This window comes from Monodon monoceros, unplaced genomic scaffold, assembly GCF_005190385.1.
Source record: "Monodon monoceros isolate NGI ecotype Baffin Bay Population unplaced genomic scaffold, NGI_Narwhal_1 Super_Scaffold_3, whole genome shotgun sequence".
Taxonomy (NCBI): domain Eukaryota; kingdom Metazoa; phylum Chordata; class Mammalia; order Artiodactyla; family Monodontidae; genus Monodon; species Monodon monoceros.
Window position 1 is genome coordinate 62,049,518 of NW_021703780.1, and position 27,964 is coordinate 62,077,481.

The window sequence follows — 27,964 nt, forward strand, 5'->3', positions numbered from 1 at the left end:
GGTGATATGAGGGCTTGGGAGAGACCCACATGTTCTGGAACCAGGTCCACAAGTGCAGGTCTGGTCATTGTGAGTTTCTTGGGAAGAGGCCAACCCTCACAGTAAGGCCTGAGGGAAAACTGTTGGGTCAGAGACCCAGGAGAGAGTCATGGGGACTTGGGAATTGCTGGAGTGCTGGGATGACTAAGCAGGGAGTGAGACCACAAAGTCCAGCTCCATATTTGGCAGAAGAGGAAACTGTAGCCCAGAGAGGGGAACATGATGAGCACAAGTACAAGGAGGACTATCAGGGAGGCTCCCCTGAGAGGACAGCCAGGCCTCTTGGGGGAGGGGAGGCTTTGAAGGGTCTGGCCATAATCAAGAAGAAAGATGATGACTTCAGTGACACAAAGTTCAAGAGCATCTTCACTGAACAACTGAAAAAACAGTGGCTCTGGGACCCTCCCCCAGAGTACTCTGCCCTGATGTCCTGTGCTCCTCCAGCCTCCACTTCTCCTGAGGACAGACAGAGGGGAGGAAGAAGTGGCCTCCGGGAGGGACTGCCCTGGAAACATCACTCACAGGAGCCACGGGGAGCCCAAGGAAACCAGCAGAATGTAGCCAGTGAGGAAGACCAGGTTCAGGAAGCCTGGCCCGGCCCTACTGACGAACCTCACATCACTGATCTGTTTCTTGATCCAGTCGGTGAAGTGGGAGGTGCTGGTGTAGATGCCCGGGAAGCGATGCCGGCTGCAGCTAAAGCTCCAGTTCAGCACCCCCACCTGAATCCAGGTGTGGTTCACTTGGCAGACAAGGGAACTGCCAGAGTTACCCTGTGGAGGGGAGGAAGGGAGGCATAAAGGAGGCAGCAGGAAGGCCTCCCTGCAAGTCCTGGACAAATAAACTTGCACCTTCCGGGGCCATATCCTTAGCACGAGCTGTGTTAGGCCCGTGCTGTCCCTGATATCAACGCATGGCTATGAACCTGCTCTGTGACATGGAAGCACTGCACTGGAGCCCAAGCTCAGGATCACAATGGGCTCTCTCTGCATTCCCCTGCTAACTCTCTGACCATAATTGCTGGTCCCCTCCTCTGCCTTCTCTTTAAATCGTGGTGGGCCTCCAAGGTGTTGCCCTTGACTTTCTTCTTTCCTACAATCCTGCTTACAGAATGAGATATTTGAAATGCAAACCTGCCCCCTCTCTCTTTGTGCAAAGCAGGTGCATGTATAAGAATAATGTTTACAACAGCATACATCAAAAAGTAGTAGCTGTTATTTCTGCTGATGGTGGGTTTATGATTTTCTTAAAACTTTCTTACATTCTTCTGTATTGTTGAAAAGTTTTATAAATCTGAAAAACAGCTCATGCTCTCCCTCCCTCCCGCCCTCCCTCCCCCACATATATGTATATTTTTTCATGTAGTGTAAACCAAGATTTGTAAGACATAATCTAATGAAGAGTGCATAAAACATGTAAAGAAAAAATAATAAAACTATACTTAAGAACACAAAAGAAGACCTACATTAATGTACAGATATACCGTTGTTCTTAGATGAGGCAACATAAAACAATGTAAAAAAGTCAGTTCTCAACATTTGGCTTCCTACAGTATGGAAGACTAGATCCCCTTTCCCACCTTGCTGAAGATAACTAAACCTGTGAGATTTTAAATGCATGGGTGAGCTAGCAAGAAAATAAAGACTCCTCAGAGTGCAAAACCCAAGGGAGGGCTAAAACACAGAGCCATCAGCAAAGCCCAGAAGATGACTTTTGCCCCAAAGCCATAGGCCAAACCCAGTGAAACTGAGCTTTGGTTTTCACAGCCTCATTCGTGGGTGCAGAAGACGAAAGGCAAAACCCAGGGCCTGCCCAAGGAGGGGAGCCTAAGAGGAAACCTCCTGCAAAAAACTATACCTCCCAGAAAGGACCACACCTTCCGAGTGACGATAAACTAGGAACACCTGCCCTCATGTGAACTTGCAACTTGAATTCACACTGTCTGGGTGGTTAAAAAAAACTTGAGCCAAGAACGTCACTTAAAGAGGTCCTGGGTTGGTTTTATGTCCAGGTATCTGGCAGAAGCAAATATAGATTCTGACTGAAGGAACCCACTTTCAAGCCATGCTTCAGCGAACTCCCACAAAAAAACACTCTAAAGAACATGTCCTCTTAAAACATCACCCTGCACACAGGGAAGCTGAGGCACCAAGAGCAAATGCCAGCCAGCAGAAAAAAACCAAAGCAGCATCAGAGCCTTCATGGTTTGAGATTCAGTAATCATCACGTGGAAGCCTCAAAGTTTCTGGTAATGCACTATTTTATAGGCTTGGTGCTGAGGGTATGGGTGTTGGTTGTGTTATTCTTTATTCTCCATACACATTTTATAAATATTCTTTTATCTGTATTCAACAGAGAGTGAAAGAGTCAAAAATTATAACAATGTCAGTTCTCCTTATGTTGACCTCTAAAGTTCAAGCGATTCCAAATAAAATGTCAGCAGGATTTTTTCAGGACCTTGACAAGCTGATTCTAGAATTGATATTGAAGGATAATAGTCCATGAATTCTATGACAGGTTTGAGAAAAAAAGAGCAAATTGGAGAGGCTGGGGACTGGAGAAACATCTAAACAGAGTTAGATATATTTCAAAGCTATAATTATAGAAACCACAGTACTAGCATAGAAACTGAAAAATAGACCAATGGGGCAATGGAGAGCCAGCCAGATGCCTGCAGGTGGAGGAAACTTGGCACATGCTCCAGAAAGTGTCATGACTGAGAAAGGAGGTCTCTGCTGTAGATGGTGGAGAAACTGATGGAGAAAAATGAAGTTGGACCCTGCCATAACAAAACTCCAGAGGAAATAAAACTCTAAATGTGAAAAGTGAGAAAGATAAAGCTAATTAAAAATGTAGGGCCATGACTTTATGACTTGGGATGAAGCACATGTTTTAAAATAAGATAAAACCCCACAAACCTGAAGAGGGCAAATGTGTTAGGCTTAATTACATCAAAGTTAAGACCATCTGTTCAATGAAAGACACCAAATCTCATTGAAGATAGATGATGAATTAAGATAGGGCATTTTCTCTGTCTAAAACCAACTAGAGGTCAATTTTAGCCTATCTAAGGAAACCCTGAAAATTAACAAGCAGAGAAAGTGAGTTGAGGAAGACTTGAAGGTTTCCATGTCTAGGCTGACCCAGTTGTCAGCTCCCAGTGTCCAGACCCCCATGCTCCAGAGGAGGGAGATGGAGTAGGCCTTGGCGAAGTTTAAATCAAATTGACTTTTATGTATTTATTTATTTTTTGGTTGCATTGGGTCTTCATTGCTGCACGTAGGCTTTCTTTAGTTGCCGTGAGCAGGGGCCACGCTTCGTTGTGGTGCCTGGGCTTCTTATTGAGGTGGCTTCTCTTGTTGCAGAGCACCAGCTCTAGGCACGTGGGCTTCAGTAGTTGTGGCACGCAGGCTCAGTAGTTTTGGCTCGCATGCTCTAGAGTGCAGGCTCAGTAGTTGTGCACAGACTTAGTTGCTCCGCGGCATGTGGGATCTTCCTGGAGCAGGGCTCAAACCCATGTCCCCTGCATTGGCAGGCGGATTCTTAACCACTGTGCCACCAGGGAAGTTCCAATCAAATTGATTTTTAAATTGAGACTTATAATACGACAAGGTATTTAATAACTGAAAGTAACTGAAAATTATGAGCTCTGCCCAAAATGATGTTTGGAGAAGGGAGGAAGATTTGACACAGGGCATATGGGGGCAATGACTGGAAAGAATAAAACTATTTAATGTGGATTCTCGAACAAACTGAGATTCCTCAACAAACAAATACAGGAGAGGACTGTAGCACAACATCATTTATGCAAAGTAAAATATACATATAGCAACACTACGCATTTTTCAAAGATACAGACTTCTTTAAAGACATGTATTAAACAGATTTCAGTAGGGGCCTTTTGTGGAGAGAGAAAATGGAAGATGAAGGGGAAAATCAAGCCAGTGATAATCAAGCTAGTGATAGAGATATGGTTGACTGGACTCTGGCAATCCAGAGAAAAAGAGAACTCAGAGGGAGAGAGAGAGAAAATAGAAGAGAGAGAGAAAGATCTTGTAAGTGGACATTCTCTTACCACAATGAAATTAAGCCAGAATCCAGTAACAAAATGTGAACCACCCCCATCAAAGAAAAAAAAATTAACTTTCAAAAATGTTAAAGTAAAAAACAGAATTAAAATCTACAGTTAGAGTGTAGAAAGATAAGAAGGCCATACGTTGCAAAGCCCATGGGATGTGGGCCTGAATTTCACACAGAAGAGTCTTAGTCTAAATACTTTAATACCAAACAAGAGAGAATGAAAATAAATTATTTATTGTCATCATCAATTATTTATCACTGTACATTCAGCTGAAGACACTTGAAAAGGAATTAATAAAGACAAAAAGCAGATGTCATGCATTAGAAAGCAAAAAAATCATAGACTTGAGGAATAAAATCAATAAATTGTACTTAAAAAACAACAACAAAATAAATATCTTGTAAGTCCTACCAAGAAAAACTCAAAGAGAAGGAAAATTCAAATACTTTGTGGTATAAGTAGAAAAGAGACTAGAATCAGACCCAGGGAAAATACACTTTCTAGTATCTGAAGACTATTTATAACTTTCTCTTTATGGATCTAAAATCTGGATGAAATGAATAATTTCTAAGAAAATCCAATAATCATGGACAAAACAACTTAAAGTATTGCTCAAGAACTACCCCTTCAACGGAAAACAGGCCTATGTGGTTTCGCAAGCAACTTCTATCCAGCATTCAAGGAGCAGATAATTTATGTTATTTCAAATGTTCCAGAACATAGACTGTGCTTTCAAGTGAAGCATATTTGTGATTCTATAACTCGACAAAGGGGGTGCCTTCCTCGACACACCTTCGGTGGAGCCCAGCCTCACTGGAGGAAGACAAAACAAAACGCAAAGGCTGCGTGGATGGTGTCTCATAGGCCTGCTGTTCCAGGGCCAGTACCTTTCCTGGGCCACGCACCAGCACTATCCTGTACCTGGCCCAGAGCCCAGCACGGGGTGTCTTGTGGGATGAGCAAATAAATTAAATGTATTCTAAAAAACGATATTATACATCTGAATCCAACGGATGAATGAAACCAAAGCACACCATGACCAGGGAGGGCTAATCCTGGCAGGCAGGGTAAATGGACATGAAGAATCTGTTCATGGAACCGACTCAGCACTCTAGATATGGAGTCCAGTCAACCATATCTCTAACTCACTCTAGCTGAGTTAGAGTGTAGAGTCATCGTGATAGCTGCAGAAAACACATTTTACGAAGCATAGCATTCATTCCTGAAATAAAATGCCACAGTGAAACAAAGGAATGGCTCTCTCCTCGACAGACGATATGCCACGTTAGCAACATGCTTTATGATGAAGTGTGGGAAGGACTTCCAGGAAGGTAAGCAACAAGAAAAAGTAGAGCTACAATTCCAGGTTGCTTTTGGGGAGCAGTACCCAAAATAATGAAAAAAGTAAAAATCATGAAAACGAAAGAGGCAAAATCATCACTAATTGTAGCTCATATGGGCATAAACCTGGAAAGCCCAAGAGAGTGAATTAAAAACTCTTGGATATAATAGAAGGGTTCAGTGAGCTGAACTCCCAGATGTTTTCAACAAGATGAGTCTGGGGGATGGAAATGAGGCAAGTGAAAAGGAAGGCTCTTGTCCTGATAAGGAGGAAGCAGTAGACATTGATTAACTCTAGGTGTTAAGTCAAGTTTAAATACGTGTGTGGAAAATATCTGTAGTAGAATGACGTTGAGATATGACAATTTTAAACCACTACAGGGGAAAAGTGGAGTGGAAAAAAAAATCAAACCAATACATAAAGTAGGGGGATAAAAAGAAACATTCTTCTTGGTAAATGAATTAAAGGAAAGCCTCCCAAATGTGTTGAAAAATATAGCACTGAGCATTATACTGTTTATTAAAAGACATACCTAAAACAAGATAACACAGTGTCTCCTGGAAGGCAGAGCAATTGTTCTGGAATATGATTCTTGACATTGCAATAAACAAGAGAAAGAAGTAAGAGGCATACATATTGAAAAGTAAGAGACAAATTTACCATTGTTTGCAGATGGTATGTCTCAAAATTAAAGAGAATCCATTATATCCACTATATCTAGGAATTTTGCTTATTACAAAGTAAATACACAAAAAATCAATATATAATACAAACGGAAAATACACTGAAAAAAACATTTTATATTACAATAGAGATGTAATATAAAATATCTAGGAATAAAGTTAAGAAGCAGCATGCAGTAATTATATGGAGAAAGCTATATAAACTCCTGTTCTAGGGACACAAATAAAATAGAGCAAAATAGAGTCTATTTTCCCAAAATCACCACATGATTTTCCTTTTAGTATTATACTGAGATTGTTCAAAAGAAAATGGGAAAAAAACCCAAACACTTGGAGACTAAACAACATGCTACTAAAAAACCAATGGGTCGGGCTTTCCTGGTGGTTAAGAATCTGCCTGCCAACGTAGGGGACACGGGTTCCAGCCCTGGCTGGGGAAGATCCCACATGCTGCGGAGCAACTAAGCCCATGCGCCACAACTACTGAAGCCCGCATGCCTAGAGCCCGTGCTCCGCAACAAGAGAAGCCACTGCAATGAGAACCCCACGCACTGCAATGACGAGTAGCCCCCGCTTGCCACAGCTAGAGAAAGCCCACGCACAGCAACAAAGACCCAATGCAGTAAAAAATAAATTAATAAATTAAAAAAAAAAACACCAATGGGTCAACAATGAAATCAAAGAAAAAATCAGAAAATACCTCGAGACAAAGATTGTTCAATTAGAATGAACATGGGAGAAGAGCAAGGTAAATTCTTTAAAAGAAGAATAATGGATATGGGAACATATGTATATGTATAACTGATTCACTTTGTTATAAAGCAGAAACTAACACACCATTGTAAAGCAATTATACCCCAATAAAGATGTTAAAAAAAAAAAAAAAGAAGAAGAATGAAGGAGGACTTGCCTTACCACATACAAAAAGGAATTATAAAGCTACAATAATTTAAAAAGAGTGGTGGCACACGAATGAGACTGCAAAGGGCATAAATACACAAAAACAAGATGGGAATGTATGATATAATAAAGAGGGCATTTCTAATTCACTGCTGAAAAAAACTATTCAATAAAAATTATTGACATAACCGGCTACATTTGGAGAAAAATAAAACTGGTTTCCTCTCTCACCCTTCTAGATGAATCAAAATTAAAATATTTAAAGAAAAAAATTAAGAACATGTATGAGTAAAGAATTTTATAATCTTAGGGTAGGAAAGATATTTCTAAGCACAGCACAAAAACTACAATCATTAAGGGAAATAACAATAAATATGAGCACATGAAAATTTTAATAATTAACTCTATGGGAAGAAATCCACACCAAAAAAAGGTAAATCATGGACAAGTAGCGTAAAATATTGTAAAGCATTTCACAAAGGGTTAAAACTTCCGGTTCCTAAAGTTTTTTTTTTAACTTTTTATTTTGAAATAATTTAAGACTTACAAAAAATATACAAGTATAATATTTTTACCCAGACTCACTAATTTAATGTTTAACCATATTTGTTTTATCTTCTCTCTCTCTCCATAAGTATGTGTGTATGTATACACCTATACTTATGAACCACTTAAAATTAAGTTGAAAAAGACATGATGTTCCTTTACCAATTACCACAGCATATAATATCTACAGTTTTTACAAATCAATAAAAAGAAAAGTAGTTTAACAGAAAAACATGGGCAAAGGACAGGGAAAAGTGTAAATGGTACATTGAACACAAAAGGCATCTTCATTGGAATCCCCTTTGTCCCTTTAAAATGTATTTAAGGGGTGAGTTCTTTCCCTGATCCTGGGTAAAAACTGGGCAGAGTCAGAACGTTTTGCTCACTGTGATTAATGTAATCATAATCAGTATGATTATGCTGTCACATAAACATCTCAGTCCAGAAATCAGAATATCCATAGTCACGCAATAGTCACAAAGCTAGACTTGATTTAAAGTCAAACTTCTCAAAAGATAACTAATTAGGACCTACTGTATAGCACAGGGAACTCTACTCAATATTCTGTAATGGCCTATATGGGAAAAGAATCTAAAAAAGAGTGGAGATATAGATACAGATATATCTGTATCTATATCTATCTATATCTATATCTATATAGATAGATATATCTATCTATATCTATATAGATATAGATAACTGACTCACTTTGCTGTACACCTGAAACCAACACAACATTATAAATCAACCATATTATAATTCAGCCCCATTTACTTCATCACTCCCCTCCTTTGGGGCAAAAGCCCCAGTGCAGCAAGAAGGAAAAACACACACTTAAAAGGAACAGAGCTGGCTCAAGCCCGACCTCAGAGTTTCTGCTCTAGCAATGTGGGAGCAGACTCCACCCCTGACAGGACAGCCACAGCCAGGGAGCAGAGAGGAAGTCCCACCTCACACCCTGTGCAGGCTGTAGCTCCTCCATCACCAGCCACACCCTCTATCAAAGTGATAGTGGCCAGCACACCATAAGGAAAGACGTGGCTGGCATCTGCATCAAATCCGGACCTCACACCAAAGACACTGGGCACACACAGTCTATGTAGGGACACTCCCACATAAAAACACCACTTCAAGACCACAATAGATAACTGTTTCACCTAAATTCACAGAAACACAGAAAGTTAAGTAAAATGAAAAGAAAGAGGAACTACCCCCAGCTGAAAGAGAAAAAGAAAATCCTTGAAAAACCAAATAATGAAACAGATAATCAGTCTACCAGACGCTGACTTCAAAAAGTTGCTAATACCCACGTGCCATAACTACCGAAGCCCACATGCCTAGAGCCTGTGCTCAGCAACAAAAGAAGCCACCGCAATAAGAATCCTGTGCACCGCAACGAAGAGTAGCCCCTGCTCACCGCAACTAGAGAAAGCCCACGTGCAGCAACGAATACCCAATGCAGCCAAAAATAAATAAATAAAACAAATAAATTTATTTTAAAAAAAAAGAGGGGCTTCCCTGATAGTGCAGTGGTTGAGAGTCCGCCTGCCGATGGAGGGGACATGGGTTCGTGCCCCGGTCCAGGAAGATCCCACATGCCATGGAGTGGCTGGGCCCGTGAGCCATGGCCACTGAGCCTGTGCGTCCGGAGCCTGTGCTCCACAACGGGAGAGGCCACAACAGTGAGAGGCCCACGTACTGCAAAAAATAATAATAATAAATAAAAAATAAATTAAAAAATTTTTTAAAAAGGGGGAAATTAAAAAAAAAAAGTTGCTAATAAAAATGCTAAGTGGGGCTTCCCTGGTGGCGCAGTGGTTGAGAGTCTGCCTGCCGATGCAGGGGACATGGGTTCATGCCCTGGTCTGGGAAGATCCCACATGCCACGGAGTGGCTAGGCCCGTAAGCCATGGCCGCTGAGCCTGCGTGTCTGGAGCCTGTGTTCCGCAACGGGAGAGGCTACAACAGTGAGAGGCCCGCGTACCGCAAAAAAAAAAAAAAAAAGTGCTAAGTGAATTAAGAAAGAGTATCAATATAAACACAGATGCTTTTTAACAAGGAACTAGAAACTATAAAGACCTAATCAAAAGTAGATAATTCAATTTCTGAGATAAAAAGCACTCTAGAAGCAATGAATAGCCAACTAAATAACAAAGAAGAACACATAAGAGATCTGGAAGATAGAATGATGGAAATAACCCAATCAGAACAGCAGACAGACAGACAAATGGAAAAAAAAAAAAAGAAAGCAAAATATGAGATCTATGGGATAATATAAAATGTGCCAACATATGCATAGTAAGGGTTCTGGAAGGAGAAGGGAGAGAGAAGGGGATTGAAAATGTATTTGAAGAAATTATGACTGAAAACTTCCTAAGCCTAAAGGAGGAAACAGACATCAAGGTACAGAAAGAACAGAGGATCCCAAACAAGATGAATCCAAACAGGCCCACACCAAGACATATCATAGTTAAAATGTCAAAAGTTAAAGATAAAGAGAGGCTCCTAAAAGCAGCAAGAGAAAAACAGAGTCATGTACAAGGGAACCCCCATAAAGCTATCAACTGATTTCTCCACAAAAACTTTGCAGACCAGAAGGGAGTGACATGATATACTCAAACTCATGAAAAGGAAAAACCTGAAACCTAGGATAGTCTACCCAACAAGATTATAATTTAGAACAGAAAGAGAGAGAAATAATTTCTCAGACAAGCAAAACTAAAAGAATTCTGCAATACCAAACCTACTCTAAAAGAAATGTTGAAGGATATTCTCTAAATGGAAAAGAAGAAAGAATCTGTCCGAAAGGGAAAATCCCAACAGGAAAAACAAATATATAGTAAGGATTGAAGATAACTTAAGTAAGCCAGTACATAGAATAAAAAAACAAAAAATATTGTAAAAGCAACTATAACTACAATAAACAGTAAAGGGATAAGCATGAAGATATAAAACGTGACATCAAAAACACAAAATCTGGAGGAGGGGAGTAAAAAATGTAGATCTTTTAGAATGTATTTGAACTTGAATGACTTCAGTTTAAAGCAAATAGATATAATTATTGGTCAATATATATAAACCCCATGGTAACCACAAATCAAAAACCTACCTATTGTAGGTTTTGTATACACAAAAACCAAAAAGAAAGGACCTCAAGAATACTATGAAAGAAAATAATCAAACCACAATGGGAAAAACAAAAAAAAGAGGAAAGGAAAAAATAAGAACTACAAAAACACTGGAAAACAAGGAATAAAATGGCAATAAGTACATACCTGTCAATAATTACTTTAAATGTCAATGGACTAAATCCTCTGATCAAAAGACATAGGGTGACTGATTGGATACAAACAAAACAAAACAAGACCCTCATTATGCTGCCTACAAGGGACTCACTTCAGGGCAAAAGACACACACAGACTGAAAGTGAGGGGATAGAAAAAGATATTTCATGCAAATGTAAATGACAAGAAGGTGGGGGTAGCAATACTCATATTAGACAAAATAGACATTTAAACAAAGACCATAATGAAAGACAAAGAAGCATATTATATAATGATAAAGGGATCAATACAAGAAGAGGATATTATACTTGTTAATATATACACTCAATACAGGAGCAACTAAATATATAAAGCAAATACTAACAGACATAAAGGGAGAAATTAACAATAATACAATAATAGTAGGAGACTTTAACACCCTGCTGACCTCAATGGACAGATCATCCAGAAAGAAAAACAGTAAGGCAACAGAGTTCATAAGTGACACCAAACACCAGTTGGACTTAATTGACATCTGTAGGACACTACATCCAAAAAAGAAAAAAAAAAAGTAGAATACACACTCTTTTCAAGTGGGCATGAAATATTCTCCAGGTTAGATCACACACTAGGTCACAAAACCAGCCTCAACAAATTTAACAGGATAGAAATTACATCAAGCATGTTTCTGACCACAATGATGTAAAACTAGGAATTAACTACAGAAAGAAAAATAGGAAAAGAACAAACACGTGGAGACTAAACAACATGCTACTAAAAAACCAATGGGTCAATGATGAAATCAACGAGGAAATCAGAAAATACCTCAAGACAAATGAAAATGAAAACACAACTTTCCAAAATCTTCAGGATGTAGCAAAAGAGTTCTAAGAGGGAAGTTTATAGTGATACAGGCCTTCCTCAAGAAAAAAAGAAAAATCTCAAATAAACAACCTAACCTACCACCTAAAAGAATTAGAAAAAAAAAACAAAGAAAGCCCAAAGTCGGCAGAAGGAAGGAAATCATAAAGACCAGAAAGGAAATAAGTAAAATAGAGAGTTAAAAGATATATATATATATAAAAGAATGATGAAACCAAGAGCTGGCTTTTTGAAAAGATAAACGAAATTGATAAACCTTTATCCAGGCTCCCGAAGAAGAAAAGAGGACCCAAATAAACAAAATAAGAAAGAAAGAGGAGAAATAACAACCAATATCACAGAGATACAAAAAATCATAAGAGAATACTATGAGCAGTTATATGCTAACAAATTGGACAATACCGAGGAAATGGACAAATTTCTAGAAACATATAGCCTGCCAAGACTGAGTCAAGAAGAAACAGACAATTTGAACAGACTGGTCACTACAAGTGAAATAGAATCTGTAAAACAAATAAACAAACAAACAAACAAAAAAAACTCCCTGCAAACAAAAGTCCAGGTCTGGACAGCTTCACTGGGGAAGTCTACCAAGCATAGGAAGAACAGGTTACACCTATCCTCAAACTATTCCAAAAACTTGAAGAGGAGAGGACACTCCCAAATTCATTCTATGAGGCCACCATTACCCTGATACCAAAGCCAGAAAAAGACACTACCAAAAAAGAAAATTACAGGCCAATATCTTTGATGAATATAGATGCAAACATCCTCAATAAAATATTAGCAAACTGAATCCAACAATACATAAAAAGGATCATACACCATGATCAACTTGGATTTATTCCAGGGTCCCATGGATGGTTTAACATACACAAATCAATCAATATGATACACCACATTAACAAAAAGAAAGACAAAAACCACATGATCATCTCAGTGGACACAGAAAAAGCCTTTGATAAAATTCAACATCCATTCATAATAAAAACCCTCATCAAAGTGGGTATCTCAACAACATATGGGAACATACCTCAACATAATAAAGTCCATTTATAACAAACCCAGGGCCAACATAATATTCAACAGTGAAAAGCTGAAAGCCTTCCTCCTAAATTCAGAAACAAGACAAGGATACCCACTCTTGTCACTGCTATTTAACATAGTATTGGAAGTCCTAGCCACAGCAATCAGACAAGGAAAATAAATAAAAGGTATCCAAATTGAAAGGGGAGAGGTAAAACTGTCACCTTTGCAGATGACATGATACTCTATATAGAGAACCCTAAAGTTTCCATACAAAACTATTAGAACTAATAAACGAATTCAGTAACTTTGCAGGATACAAGTTTAATATACAGAAATTTGTTGCATTTTTATACTCTAATAATGAAATACCTGAAAGAGAAAGTTTTAAAAAATCCTGTTTAAAATAGTGTCAAAAACAAACAAACAAACAAACAAAAAAACTAGGGTTAATCTTAACCAAGGAGGTGAAAGACCTATACACTAAGACCTATAAAACATTAATGAAGGAAACTGAAGAAGACTAAAAGAAATGCAAAGATATCCTGTGCTATTAGATTTCAAAATTAATATTATTAAGATGGCCATACTATTCAAAGCAATCTACAGATTTAATGCACTCCCTATAAAAATACCCAGGAGGGCTTCCCTGGTGGCGCAGTGGTTGAGAGTCCACCTGCCGATGCAGGGGACACGGGTTTGTGCCTCGGTCTGGGAAGATCCCACATGCCGCGGAGCGGCTAGGCCCGTAAGCCATGGACACTGGGCCTGTGCGTCTGGAGCCTGTGCTCCACAACGGGAGAGGCCACAACAGTGAGAGGCCTGCGTACCGCAAAAAGCAAACAAACAAACAAACAAAAAACCCAGGAAATTTTTCACAGAACTAGGATAAATAATCCTAAAACTTATATGGAACCACAAAAGATATCAAATTGCCAAAGCAATCCTGAGAAAAAAGAACAAAACTGGAGATATAACTCTCCCAGACTTCAGACTATACTACAAAGCTACAGTAATCAAAACAGCATGGTATTGGCACAAAAATGGACACAGAGATCAATGGAACAGAAATAGAGCCCAGAGAGAAACCCACAAACCTACAGTCAATCTATGACAAAGGAGGCATGAATATACAATGGAGACAACACATTCTCTTCAACAAGTGGTACTGAGAAAACTTGACAGCCACATGTAAAACAATGACGTTAGAACATTCCCTCACATCATATATAAGAATAAATTCAAAATGACTTAAAGACCTAAATGTAAGACATGAAACCATAAAACTCCTAGAAGAGAACATAGGTGAAACACTCTTTGACATAAATCAGAGCAATTTTATTCTTGGATCAGTCTCCTAAGGCAAAAGAAATAAAAGCAAAAATAAACAAATGGAACCTTATTAAACTTAAAAACTTTTACACAGCAAAGGAAACCTTGACAAAACAAAAAGACAACCTATGGAATGGGAGAAAATATTTGCAAATGATGTGACTGACAAAGGGCTAATATCCAAAATATACAAAGAGCTCATACAACTCAATATCACAAAAACAAATAATTCAATCAAAATGGGCAGAAGACCTGACTAGGCATTTTTCCAAAGAAGACAGGCACACGAAGAGATGTTCAACATTGCTAATTATTAGAGAAACACAAATCAAAACCACAATGAGGTATCACCTCACACCTGTCAGCAAGGCTATCATCAAAAAATCTACGAATAGCTGGCGGCGGGGTCGAGGTGAGGTGTTGGCAGTAGAAAGGGGTTCGGGTGCGGGGGGCGGGGGAAAGCGGAGAGATGGCCCTCGCCGGCTGCAGGGCCAGATGAGAAGCGGTCGCGCTGCGGGTGTAGGAGAGAGGAGGGTGCCCCGGCGCCACGAGAGTATGACGGGGGTGTACAAGCTGGTGTGGCGGGTGCTGCACGCTCTGCTCTGCCTGCACCGCATGCTCACCTCCTGGCTCCGTGTTTGGTCCGGCACCTGGAGCTGGATCTGGTGGCGCTGCTGTCGGCCCGCCTCCGCCGCTGTCCTAGCGCCGCTCGGCTTCACGCTCCCCAAGCTCCTGGCTGTCGGCAGGAAAGGCAGGAACCGCAGTCACCACCGGCATCCACGTTGGGGGCCGACCCCGGCCGCCGCCCATCCGCGGCTACGCTGGCGCGCGGACGGCAGTTCCCTGGAGAAACTGCCTGTGCACATGGGCCTGGTGATCACCGAGGAGGAGCAGGAGCCCAGCTTCTCGGACATCGCAAGCCTCGTGGTGTGGTGTATGGCCGTGGGCGTTTCTTACATTAGCTTCTACGACCACCAAGGTATTCTCAAAAGAAATAATTCCAGATTGATGGATGAAATTTTAAAACAACAGCAGGAACTCCTGGGCTTAGATTGTTAGAAATACTCACCAGAGTTTGCAAATAGTAATGACAAAGATGATCAAGTTTTAAATTGCCAATCGGCAGTGAAGGTGCTGTCCCCAGAAGATGGAATAGTAGATATTGTGAGAGCTGCTCAAGACTTCTGCCAGTTAGTAGCTCAGCAGCAAAAGAAATGCACAGATTTGGATGTAGATATGTTAGACAGTTTACTTAGTTCAAATGGTTTCCCTGATCCTGATTTAGTATTGAAGTTTGGTCCTGTGGACAGCACACTAGGCTTTCTTCCCTGGCACATCAGGTTGACTGAGATTGTCTCTTTGCCTTCCCACCTGAACATCAGTTATGAGGACTTTTTCTCTGCCCTTTGTCAATATGCAGCCTGTGAACAGCGTCAGGGAAAGTAGCGATCCCTGGTTGTGTAATTTGATTTCAGGCTTTTGGAGAAAAGGACTCAAGTGACTCTGATGTTTACAAAGCACCTATGAAACCCTGTACACACCTAGTTCATAATCCTCATAATTTATCAACAAACACAAAAAAGTGTCTTACTTGAGAGTAAGAGTACATGTGTGAGTGTGTATGTGTGCGCGTGTGCATGTGCATGCGTGTGTGGAAATAAACTTATAAATGGGGGAAGTATTGGAGGAGGAAATATGTGGACTTGCACCTTTGAGCAAATAGCAGTGATGTTTTAGGAGCTGAAATTTCAGATTTACAGGCTTCAGCCCCAACTACTTCCCTTTTTTGTGGGGAGAGAAAGGGGTGATTAAAGCTGTTTTGTTGTTGTTTGGGGGGGGAGGGGAATAACTTTTGTTCAGTCTTTCCAAGTGACCAAACTTTAATTTTTAAGAATAGTATACTGATGTATTAAACGGAAGCATTCTGAGTTTGAGGGATCTCCAGAGGAATGGAGTTCTGTGTTGTTCACACGTTAAAAGTTTGCTCACCTTTGGAGCAAAGGGAATACCTATTTTCAGACATCCGTCCATTTTCATCTCTTCGTTATTGTCAAACAGTGTGACTTGAAAATGTCGCTCTGTTGTCTGTGTTCTGGGTTGTGAAGATCACTTGAAAAAGAACTCTTACAACACTGAAATGCAGAATTAAAAAAAATTTAAATATTGTATGAGGCAGTCATAAAAGGTGAAAAGGTTGTAATCTTAAAAGTAAAGGTGAAACTTTCCTGAATAAGGAAAGAAAGTTTTGATCTCCTTTTCTGTTTGGTGGGCAGTGGGCTAGATAGTACCCAAAGCTGGTTTTAAAAATTTCCATTAACTGTGTTTATTTAAATAAGCATTTGAGGGAAATTACCGAGGCAGCTCTTTTCCTCAAAAGTAACCTGTTCCTCTTTGGAATAGCACATTTAGGACCATGTTAGTACCCAGGATTTTTACTTAATAAATCCTGACGGTGACTTTGCGTAAAAATATGATCTTTAAGTAAGACTGAGGCCTGTGTAGGTAATAAAACATTACCAAAGTCTACAAAGTAATTTAATTTTGCATGTTCTCTTTCATGGCAGAGAACAGCACTGGTTCTGTTACTTTTTAAATGAAGAAATGATTTTTTGATAGGTGTTTAGTTTTTCTTCCCTCACTGCTGATACTCAGACAGAAACCATTATTCTTTATATTTGATGGGCTGTTTTCAGAAGAATCTTATTAACAAGTGCACAATAGTTATCCAAAATTGTATGTTTAGAATGGAGTAGTTTAAAAACTAGGGCTCAGACTCTGAAAAATAGCAAAGAAGACTGGATTTGGAAAGCAAGGTCTGGAATTGCTTGCCAAATTCTGAGGCTACGAAGAATAAATGTTTTGACTTTGGATACCAAAACCTCATTTATGATTTTAAAAAACAGTTGAAATAAAATGATTATAAACTAAAAAAAAAAAAATCTACGAATAACAAATGTTAGAGAGGATGTAGAGAAAAGGGAACCCTTTACACTGTTGGTCGGAATGTAAATTGGTGCAGCCATTACGGAAAACAGTATGGAAGTTCCTTAAGAAACTAAAAGTAGAGCTACCATATAATCCAGTAGTTCCACTCCTGGGTATATACTTGGAAAAAACAAAAACACTAATTTAAAAATATACATGCATCCCCAATATTCATAGCAGCACTGTTTACAATAGCCAAGACATGGAAGCAACCCAAGTGCCCATCCACAGACAATTGGCTTAAGAAGATGTGAGATATGTATAACAACGGAATATAACTCAGTCATAAAAAGAATGAAATACTGCCATCTGCAACATGGATGAACCTAGAGAATATTATGCTTAGTGAAATAAGTCAGATAAAGACAAATGCTGCATGATATCACTTATATGTGGAATCTAAAAAATAATACAAATGAATGTATACGCAAAACAGAAACAGAGTCACGGATATAGAAAACAATCTTGTGGTTACCAAAGGGAAGAGGGAAGCAGGGAGGGACCAATTAGGGGTATGGGATTGACAGATACAAACTACTATTCAACATATATAAAATAGATAGGCAACAAGGATATATTGTAGAGCACAGAGAATTATACTGATTATCCTGTAATAACCTATAATGGAATATAATCTGCAAAAACACTGAATCACTACGCTATACACCTGAAACTAACAAAATAAATCAACTATACTTCAATTTTAAAAACCACAAGAAATACATGTCTTAAAAATGAAAAAAAAATTTTTGAAGGTGTCCAACTCAAGAAATTATCCCCTGTGTATACAGAAATTTGATTTATGAGAGAAGTGGTGACAGCCAGTACAGGAAATGGTTTTTTCAGCGAACGACACTGGGACAACTGGTAGTCCATACACAAAATAAATAAAAATAGACCCCTAAATTACACCGTTCACAAAATGAATGCACATGGATTCAAGACCCAAATGTGGAAACCAAAATTCCCAAACTTTTAGGAAAAAGAAAACATAGGAAAATGTCCTTATAACCTCAGGAAAATGAAGGATTTCTTAAATAAGCATAAACCAAAAAGGAAAAAACAGATATGTTTGATTGAAATAAAATCTAAATTGCTATCACAACATTATGTCAACTATACTCCAATAAAAATTTGTTTTAAAAAATCTAAATTGCTGTTGAGCAAAGGAGAGTATATACAAGATCAAAAAGAAAGAAAATATTTGCAATATACACAATGAACATAAAATCAGTATCCCAAACATAAAAATATAATAAAAAGAAAATGGCAAACAATAGAAAAATGTGTAAACTATCTGAACAAGTGATTCACAGAAAAAGAATTATGAATGGTGAATAAACATATGAAAGGATGCACAGTTGCATTAGTAACTGGGACAGGCACATGCAACCGCAAAGGGATACTATTTCTCTAGTTCTCATCCTCAGAATGGAAAACATTTTACAGTCTGACCAATACCAAAAGTTGACAAGGATATGGAACAATGGAATTCTCAAACACTGCTGTAAGAATATAGATTAGGGGCTTCCCTCGTGGCGCAGTGGTTGGGAGTCCGCCTGCCGATGCAGGGGACATGGGTTCGTGCCCCGGTCCGGGAAGATCCTACATGCCGTGGAGCGGCTGGGCCCGTGAGCCATGGCCGCTGGGCCTGAGCATCCGGAGCCTGTGCTCCGCAACGGGAGAGGCCACAACAGTGAGAGGCCCGCGCACCGCAAAAAAAAAAAAAAAAAAAGAATATAGATTAATACAATCACTTTGGAAAACAATTTGGCAATGACTATTAAAGATGAAAGTATGCACAGCCTATGACCCATCAGTTCCTTGCAGGATGCACCATATTGAGAAATTCTGGAACATGTAAATAGGGAGATGTGTGTAAGAATATTCAGAGCAGCAGAGTATGCGATATGAAAAAATTAGAAGCTACCTCAATGTTTATAAACAAGAGAATGAATAAACTGTGGAATATTCACAAAAGAGAATATTGTAGATAGAGCTGTTAATTAATGAATTACAGAGGCATGTATCAATATGGATAAATCTCAAAAACAATGTTGACTAGAAGATGCAAGAAGCAGAAGCTTGCTTACAGAATGATGCCATTTATGATAAACTCGTTCCGCCAGCATCTGGCCCAGATCTGGGCATGTGACTGATGTTCAGAAGTGCTCAAATAACCTGAGAAGTACTGCCATTATTAACCATAATTGTGGAGAGGAGTGAAAAGTATTTTCACCCTTATTTTACATATTGGGAAACTGAAGCCCAGGGAAAGGAGATTTTCATAAGGTCTCCCAGTGCCATGTGGAAAGGAATGTATGACCACTGAAAGTCGTCTTCTCGCCCGGGTCTAGACACTGTGCACCTGACAGGTGTCCATGCCCCACTGTAAGATGGCACAAATCATGTCATTCCCTATTAACTTTTTCTGGCCCTTCAAGAAGAGGAACTTGTACTGTTTGTTGATTGCAGATCTTGTTGTTTACAATCTTGACAGCCACCTCCTGAAGACTGTAGGAGGGCTGTGGGGTCTCTGAAGAGAGAGAGATCCTGCCTCGTCATCCCTTCAGCTCTTTGGCACATCTCCATCTTGGAGCTATCCAGATTCGTAATGTGGGAGGCAGGGTCATTTCCTGGGATAGTGATGTATAAAGGCCCCAAACCACAATCTGACTTTTGAAAAAGCCCGAGCTCATTAAAAAGTCTCCCGAGGGGCTCAGACCAACATCCAAGCACTGAATGAAGCCAAGGAGAGATTACCCCAGTAATTCACGTTCCATGAGGGTGAATGGTTGGGCACTGCTCCATGGCTACCTGCCAATGTGGCAAGACCCTAGAGCCCAGAGTGAGCCACCCGTTGGAGGGCAGGACCCCACAAAGGCTCCTCAATTCTAGGACCTCAGAATGACACCAACAAGGGACAGGAATTATTGGTGTTCAAGGTAACAAGTGTTTACAATGGCCACCCAATGCCTAGGTACCCCCCTGAGACCACAGCCCTTGTGCCACCTGCAGACAGGAAATCCCATTAATAGCCAAAGATTAATTTCCTTCCAGGCGGCAAGGTGAGAGCTTGACATTGGAGTTAACTTAACTTTGGGAACTGAGGTCCATACACGCCATGAGTGTCTTTTACACCAGGGCACTGTGTATATCCTCCTATCAACAGAGTTCAGGACAATGTGCAGCACATGTAGGTGCTCAGGAAATATTTGCTGATGGAATGAATGAGTGAATAAAGGAATGGATGGAGGAGCCCGTGGTGGAGTTATGTTCTGAAGAGGCAGGTGTCTTGGGACCTCGGCCTGCCTTCACTTACCTCGAGTATATGTTTGTCCCCACCCGATCATCCAGCACATGGATCCAAGAGATGGCTTGAGTTTAGGGTTAGGTAGACAGGCTGGATGAGGGGGGACCAGGAGACAGAGTCCCTGAGCTTCAGGAGGGCAATATCCTGGGACATGAGGCTTGTGAAATCCTCATGAATCACGATGCGAGTGACTGAGAGTTCGGTGCCATTTTCTGAGAGGCACTGAATTCCCATCTTCACGGAGTATGATCTGGGGTCCTTGGATCTGCAGGGTCACGGGTAGGAGGCAGATCACCAGCAGTGAGGTCAAACATGGAATGGTTGGAGAGACACAGGCTGAGCACAGGGCTACCCAGCCAAGCCCCTACTCCCAGATCCCCAGATTCAGCAGGGCCTCCCAGGCCAGAAAGCAAAGCCCCTGAGACTGGAGGGCCACCCTGACTGAACTCTGAAAGCAGTGCACAGCTGTAAGGACCCACTGGTGGCGGATGAGGGAGCCACTGCAGTTGTTCGCGCCCAGGAATAGGATGCTCACCTGCCATGGCCATTTGCCCGCCTCTACTAGCCTCCCCTTCACATTCTTGCAGGAGATGTTAGTCTGACCACAGGCCTGGAACCAGGACCCTTAGAAAAAAGGTAGAGAGGGGGCCATGACAGCCCCATGCAGACTCTCAGGCAGCAAAGGGCAGCCCTCAGACTTCCAGCCGTCACAAGCAGCCACTGCCACATGCACATGTGGGGAGGGGCTTTTCTCACCACCCCCAAAGTGGCAACCAAAGGCCCAGAGGCAGCAGGAGCCCCATGTTATAAAGACAGCCTCCAAACAACGGGGACCAGACAACCCCTCCAGGGCTTCTTACAATCCGTCAGCCCAGGATTCATCCCTTCTCCCTTGTTTACACAAGTGAAGGAGAAGAGAGAATCATCAGAGGGGTGAGTGTCAGTAAGCGCTGAGTGATGGGGCACAATGAGCAGGGCTGCTAGTCAGTTGTAGCCAGAAAGCAATGGACAGTGATGTCACATTGTACAACTCCAGGGCATGCCTCCATAGACCACCAGCCCTGGAGGTGCGCTCTCTGCGACCATACCAGGAAATGAGTAGAGATGCTTATCAATTTCCTCCTTGCCCCTCACTGGCCCCAACAGCAGGAATGGGAGCAGTGGGGGCTGCATTGAAATGGATAGGAGATTGAGATTCTGAACTGGACCACCTTGGACTGGTATTTAATAACTGAACATCACTGAGGACAGGAAAGGGAGAAATTCTACAGCAAAGGTTGGAGACCAAGACTAAAGACAAATTAAAAGGTTCCTTATGTATAGCCTGCTGTAAAGTTTGGGCTGCCCAAGAAGTTGCCCCAGGCAGTCATGGACCTCCTCATACAGGCAAAGTTGGACATGTATTTACACTGTCTCAAGCAGACATGGCTCCAGAAAGTGTTCCCTTCAGCAGTTCAGTGTGCAGTGCCAACCAGAGCTTCAGGGACTCGGCAGCAGCAAGCAAGGCTCGTCCTTGCCTGGGAACAGGGCGGGGGGCGAAGGGGGGTGGCAGGGGCGCGTTCCGTGGTGGTGGTGGAGAGGGTACAACAATCAACAGACCAGGCTAATAATCTATTGCAACTCATACACATTAGCAGAAACATCTACTGGGCTCTGCCTCGTAGCAGTCCCTCAGAGGGTCCCAAACCACTGATGTTTGGTCTTGTTCCACCACGTCCCAGGGCTCCTGGTACTGCTATCAGATGTGGATGGCTGGTCCCCTTGCCACACACTCCCATGGCTGGTCACCTTTGCCCTCAACCAGTGGCTCCCCCCAGGGATCCACAGGCACCTGCACAAGCCCCAACATCTCCATGGAGTTTCGTCTGCCTTGCCCTCTCATTGCTCCATTCTTGCCCATGTTTCTGTCCAATGGCTTGCTGTCTTATATTCTGTCTCCCCCAAGGGGGAGCCACATTTCCAGCCCTTCTCATATACTGTGGTGGGTTTATGGCTACCTTGTTTCAGATTACAGCCTGCTCCAATGGAGACTTTGGTAGGAAAGAGAGGGGCTTCCAAAGCCTTGCCCTTGCCTCTCTCACAAAGCTTAGGCCCTGGAGACCCAGGGTCCCACAGAATGAACTTTGTTACTTAAAAAGTGACAGCTCTGGGCTTCCCTGGTGGCGCAGTGGTTGAGAATCTGCCTGCTAATGCAGGGGACACGGGTTCGAGCCCTGGTCTGGGAAGATCCCACATGCCGCGGAGCAACTTGGCCCGTGAGCCACAACTACTGGGCCTGGGCGTCTGGAGCCTGTGCTCCGTAACAAGAGAGGCCGCAATAGTGAGAGGCCCACGCACCGCGATGAAGAGTGGCCCCCGCTTGCCGCAACTAGAGAAAGCCCTCGCACAGAAACGAAGACCCAACACAGCCAAAAATAAATAAATTAAATTAAATTAAATTTTTAAAAAGTGACAGCTCTAAGAGGTAGGGTTGGGCTTTGCTTCTGTGCTCCACACCCTCAGTGGGTTCCTCAGTTTCAGAGAACAGTACTCCTCACAACTCACGTCCAGGACAACGCTGACTCTGATCTCCTTCCCCCAAACCTTATACAAGATGTGCAGGATTCAGCCTGGAGATGCCAGCACCAAGAACAGCAGCTGAATCTGGAGGGAGCCATGATGGATTAATTTGGGGGCATGAGGTGTTGCGGATCAATCTTGTCATAGACACAGTGATACCATTCCATATGTGGGGGACACTCAGTGGCTCAAACAGATTCCACTGCGGACCACCTCTACCCCTTCTTGGAGTTCGAGTCCAAGCGTTCCCACTCACAAGCTGTATTCCGATGTCACCCCGTGCACTCACATGTGGCAATGGGAATGTGTGTCTTGGCTCATGACCTCCGTGCCTACAAGGTCCCAGACCCTCACCCCCACATCATCACAGGCACAGCAGTTAGCTACAAGGAGCAGTGCACATCCTCACCACCCCCAGACGTCACAGATGCCTGAGGACAGCACAGAGTAGGAGAGCACTCATTCACTCACTCACTCACTCAAGGAACTGGTCTGGGAAGGGGAGTCACACAGTGAAGGAAAAGGACAAATTCCCTAAGGTGGGGAACACATTCCTACTAACAGATGCCACGCCAGCCAATTTTCTGCCAAGGGGCAGAATGGACAGCTGGCAGGTGACCTGAACCAGGGCTGCCACCACAAGATTACATGTGGTCAGTTAGGGTGGGAGCCCAGAGACCTTGTCACATGGGGTCCCACACTTTTTACCCCCAAAGAGTCTGCTGAAAACTGGTATTGAATACTGGCACCACAAGCACTTAGTTCTCTGGGCCTCAGGTTCCTATTGTGAAATGTGGATATTGGTAAAGCCCACTTCAGGGGGTGTTGAGATATAAGCCATGTGAATGATACCTTATGTGGGATGAGCAGTCACCCACATATCACATCATCCTCATCACAAGTCCCAGTTCTCTGAGATTGTGCCTCCCAAATCCGTTCCATGGATATTACTTTGTTTCCATTTTTAATAAGGCTCTTTCCTCATGTTCATGGTCACTGGCAAACAGGAACTGCCTCGACACTGTCTGGGTCCCCAGGTTTGGCACACCGTGCAGTCTGACGAGGAGATGCCCATCAGGAACAAATGGAGGCCGTGCAGGCATGAGGACAGTTGATATAGGCACCCAGGCAAACAAAGCCCTCCTGCCTCTCTCCCATGCTCCCAAAGCCCTACCTTCAACATAGAGATTATTCTCAGCCCTGGCAGAAGGAAATGGAGATGCGAGGCCCTGAAGATCTCCCTGCCCACATGCCACGGCAAGCAACTGCACGGCCCTCACTGGTCCTCATTATGGGACTTGGAGGCAGGGTGGGGCAGGGCATCTCTATTGTGTGAGAATTCTAGAACTCATGGTTTGTTTATGCAGGGCAGCAGGGAGTGAGCCTCCGCCCCAGGGTTGGGGGCTCACCCAGCTGGGGCAGCAGCAGGACGCTAAGTAGACAATGTGGTCTGGGTCATGGCCTGCCAGAGCCATGATGTGATGCTGCTGCCAGTCACCTCTCTGGAATGGTGCTGCTGATGCCTTGCCCTGAGCCTGTGACAGCACGTGCTGTCTGGCCCGAGACACTGCCTCCTGGGCTCAGCCTTGGCCTTGACGGGCCCCCTGTATCCCTAAGTCTGTGATAGCGCCAGGTATCTGGCTTGTGACAGTGCCTAGTGCCTGGCCTGTGAGGCACTCCCAGTGCCCAGTTCAAGTTCCTTTATGAAGCCCTTCTCATGGCTCCCCTGGAGGTATGGAAACTGAGGCTCTGAGAGGGGGACGGCTAGTTCCTTGCTGTGACTGATTGAGCTGGAACTGAAGTTTTCCTTTTTCCCACTCTGCATTTTTAAGAGAACAGCTCATGGGTAGAGGCCAGGTGTTTTGGGCCTGGGAGGTGAATTCCTGAGAGGAAGCAGCTTGCAAGCCTGGGTCTTCATGAATCAGCAGAATAAATGACATTTTGGGACCCCTCCCCACCACTCCACTGAAGTCCCCACCCCAAGAATCCCCTGAGGGACTGTCCATGAGGACGGCTCACTCCTGCTCCACCCCGTTGCCAGTGTGGTCAAGATCATGGGTAATGAGATTGCTGCTCCTTACACTGCTAGAGGAGATGGACTGGGGCCAGCACTGTGGAAAACTTTGGAATCATTTAGCAGAGCAGAAAATGTGCCTACCTCACAACCTGCAGTTCCACTCCTGGTTGTGAGCCCTAGAAACATCATACACGTATGCAGGAGGAAAGACACATGAGACTGTTGGCAGCAGCACTGTTGGGTAGAGCCCCAACTAGAAACTACCCAGCTGCCATCAAAGGCAGGATGAATGCACGGAATACTCAAGCAATGAGAACAGACCACTACATGTAGTGACATGGGAATCTCATAAAACATATTGCTGAGTGAAAGAATTCAGACACCAAATGGTACATATTGCATGAAATTCAAAAACAGGCAACACAAACTATTTTTAGGGATACATGGTAGAAAATCAGATTTCCTACAATCAGATTTCCTCTGGGGGAAAGAGGGAGAGGAGAAAGAGGGAGGGAGAGAGAGAAGAAAGAAAATCCAGAGAAGCAAAACTCTCTCTACTCTTCTGCCTTTGTGGAAAGTAATGCTTTGCGGGGGAATGATGAACCAATAAAACCAAGATAACTGAATAAAGACCAAGCATATCCGTTATCACTGCCAATGTGAATACAAAGAAAAACCTCTACTTTTACAAGTCAGAGATTCTTATATTGGGTAGAAAAAAATCTACTCACATGCTACTCAATAGAGACTCACCTAAAACAAAGTGATATGAAGCAGTTGAAAGTAAAAGATGGGCAAAAATATATTAAGTATATGTAAGCAAAAATAGAAATGACAATATTAATCTCTAGAGATGTAATTCAGGACAAAAGCTTTAAACAGAAAAATAAAATTACTTTCTGTTGAAAAAAAAAGATAAAAATTATAATGACTATGTAACATTAAAGCTGTTCATCAATAACAGCATCAAACAGTGATACACGAGAAATGGAAAAACCTCACTTGCAGTGGGAGAGTCTTCTCCAGCTTCGTCTATCTTTGAGGGATTGAACATCTATAAAAATCAACTGCACACTAGACTACTAAGAAAACCACAATAATTTCCCTATAAGTGGAACTAGTTTGGGCCACATTTTTTACCATGATGCAATGAAACGAAGATTTAATAAGAATGAGTAAGTGAAATAAAACAAATGACTTGAAAATTTTAAAAATAAAGTTGGTTAACTTATTTCAAGGAAATAAAAACATTCTATAAACTATTTAGAAAATACTAATACTAGAGCAATGCATTAAAAAAACTTTTTGAACTTTGTGTTTTGAACTTTGTGTTCAAGGCAAATCTATAACCTTAAAGGTATTTATTATTGAATAACAAAGAATGAAAATAAATGAATTAAATGTTCAAAGAAAGAAACTGTAAAAGGTACAAAATAACCCCAAGGAAAATCTGTAAGAAACATGTACAAAATATAAAATTATACCCTAACCAATTATTACAGCAGAGTTAGGAATGAACTCTATGATCTGGATCTTTGTAAAAAGAAATAATATTAAATAGGACAACGGGCATATTCTACACTGATAGGGTATAACCCATCAAGATGGTACAGCAGGCATGAACCTTGCACTCCTAACAACACAGCTTTCAAACATGAAGCAAGAATTGTTAGAACTGCAGGAAGAAATAGACAAACTCTGAATTCTCATGATAAACCGCTCAGAAATCAACAGATTTATAGATATAAAATATTTGAAGTGTTAGAGGATTTGAATAACACAATCAACAAGCCTGATCCAGTCAGTTCTAGCTAGAACTCTGTTTCAAAACACACACTTTTACTTCAAACGCACATGAAATATTCAATAAAACTGACCAAATACTAGGCACAAAGAAAACCTCAATACATTCCAGAATGTGGAAATAATTAAATCCATATTGATATAATTTTTAATAGAGAAAAAGGAGAAGCCCCTGTCCCTCCCCCAAACTATCCGTCAGGAGATTAAATAACACCCATATAGTACTCTTGGGTTAAGTAAGAAATACAGTGTGAAATAAAAAACAATATAGAATGAATGGCAATGAGGTCAGTACATACAAAATCCTGTGAAATACGGCCAAAGTGAGACTCACAGGAAATTTTATGGAATTAGTGAAAATATTAGAAATGAAAAAAGTCTATAATAATGAACTAAGCATACTACTCAAGAAGTTAGAAAAAGAACAATAAAGTAAATCTCCCCAAAGGAGAAGATTGAATTACTAAAGCTAAAAGAACTTTCATGAAATAAAATAAACAAAAAGAAGCATATTTGATCACTAAAATCAAAAGGTAGTTTGTACCATTTAGGAGTTGACAAGTAAGAGAAACTTCCACTCAAACAGACTTAAAATTTCTGTCTCCTCTCTTCAGTGATGGTGGCTTCATTCTGAGTTGATCCCCTTATTGAAAAATGGTTGCCAGCATCCTTCTGCCTCCTCATCCACATTAAGAGAGACAGTATGGGGACTTCCCTGGTGGCGCAGTGGTTAAGAATCCGCCTGCCAATTCAGGGGACATGGGTTCGAGCCCTGGTCCGGGAAGATTCCCACATGCCGCGGAGCAACTAAGCCCGTGTGCCACAGCTACTGAGCCTGTATGCCTAGAGTTCACGCTCTGCAACAAGAGAAGCCACCGCAATGAGAAGCCCGCACACCACAAGGAAGAGTAGCCCCCGCTCACCACAACTAGAGAAAGCCCGCGTGCAACGAGGACCAAACACAGCCAAAAATAAATAAATAAATAAATAAAAATTTTTAAAAAAGAGAGACAGTATGCATTTCTCTCCTCTAACCATACCTTATGCTTATTGGGATAACCTAACTGGGGTCAGGTGGCCGGGCACTGGACTATGCTAATTAGATCAAGCCAATGAGCCACCCACTTGGGAGCTGGGAGTGTGACAGCTTCTTCCTGAAGATGATGAGCAACATGGCAGACAGTGTGGACTAA

At 41.7% G+C, this 27,964-nt stretch overlaps 1 protein-coding gene and 1 pseudogene across 1 annotated transcript; one reads left to right on the forward strand and one right to left on the reverse strand.

The window, feature by feature from the left end:
* Positions 1 to 557: 557 nt before the first annotated feature.
* LOC114907592 (serine protease 46-like) lies at positions 558 to 27,945 on the reverse strand. The gene is given in 7 exon segments (XM_029243311.1): positions 558 to 812; positions 19,448 to 19,540; positions 19,542 to 19,615; positions 20,402 to 20,482; positions 20,485 to 20,659; positions 20,841 to 21,016; positions 27,897 to 27,945. Coding segments are annotated over 7 exon segments (903 nt in total).
* On the forward strand, positions 14,590 to 15,702 carry LOC114908158 (annotated as a pseudogene).
* Positions 27,946 to 27,964: the final 19 nt, after the last annotated feature.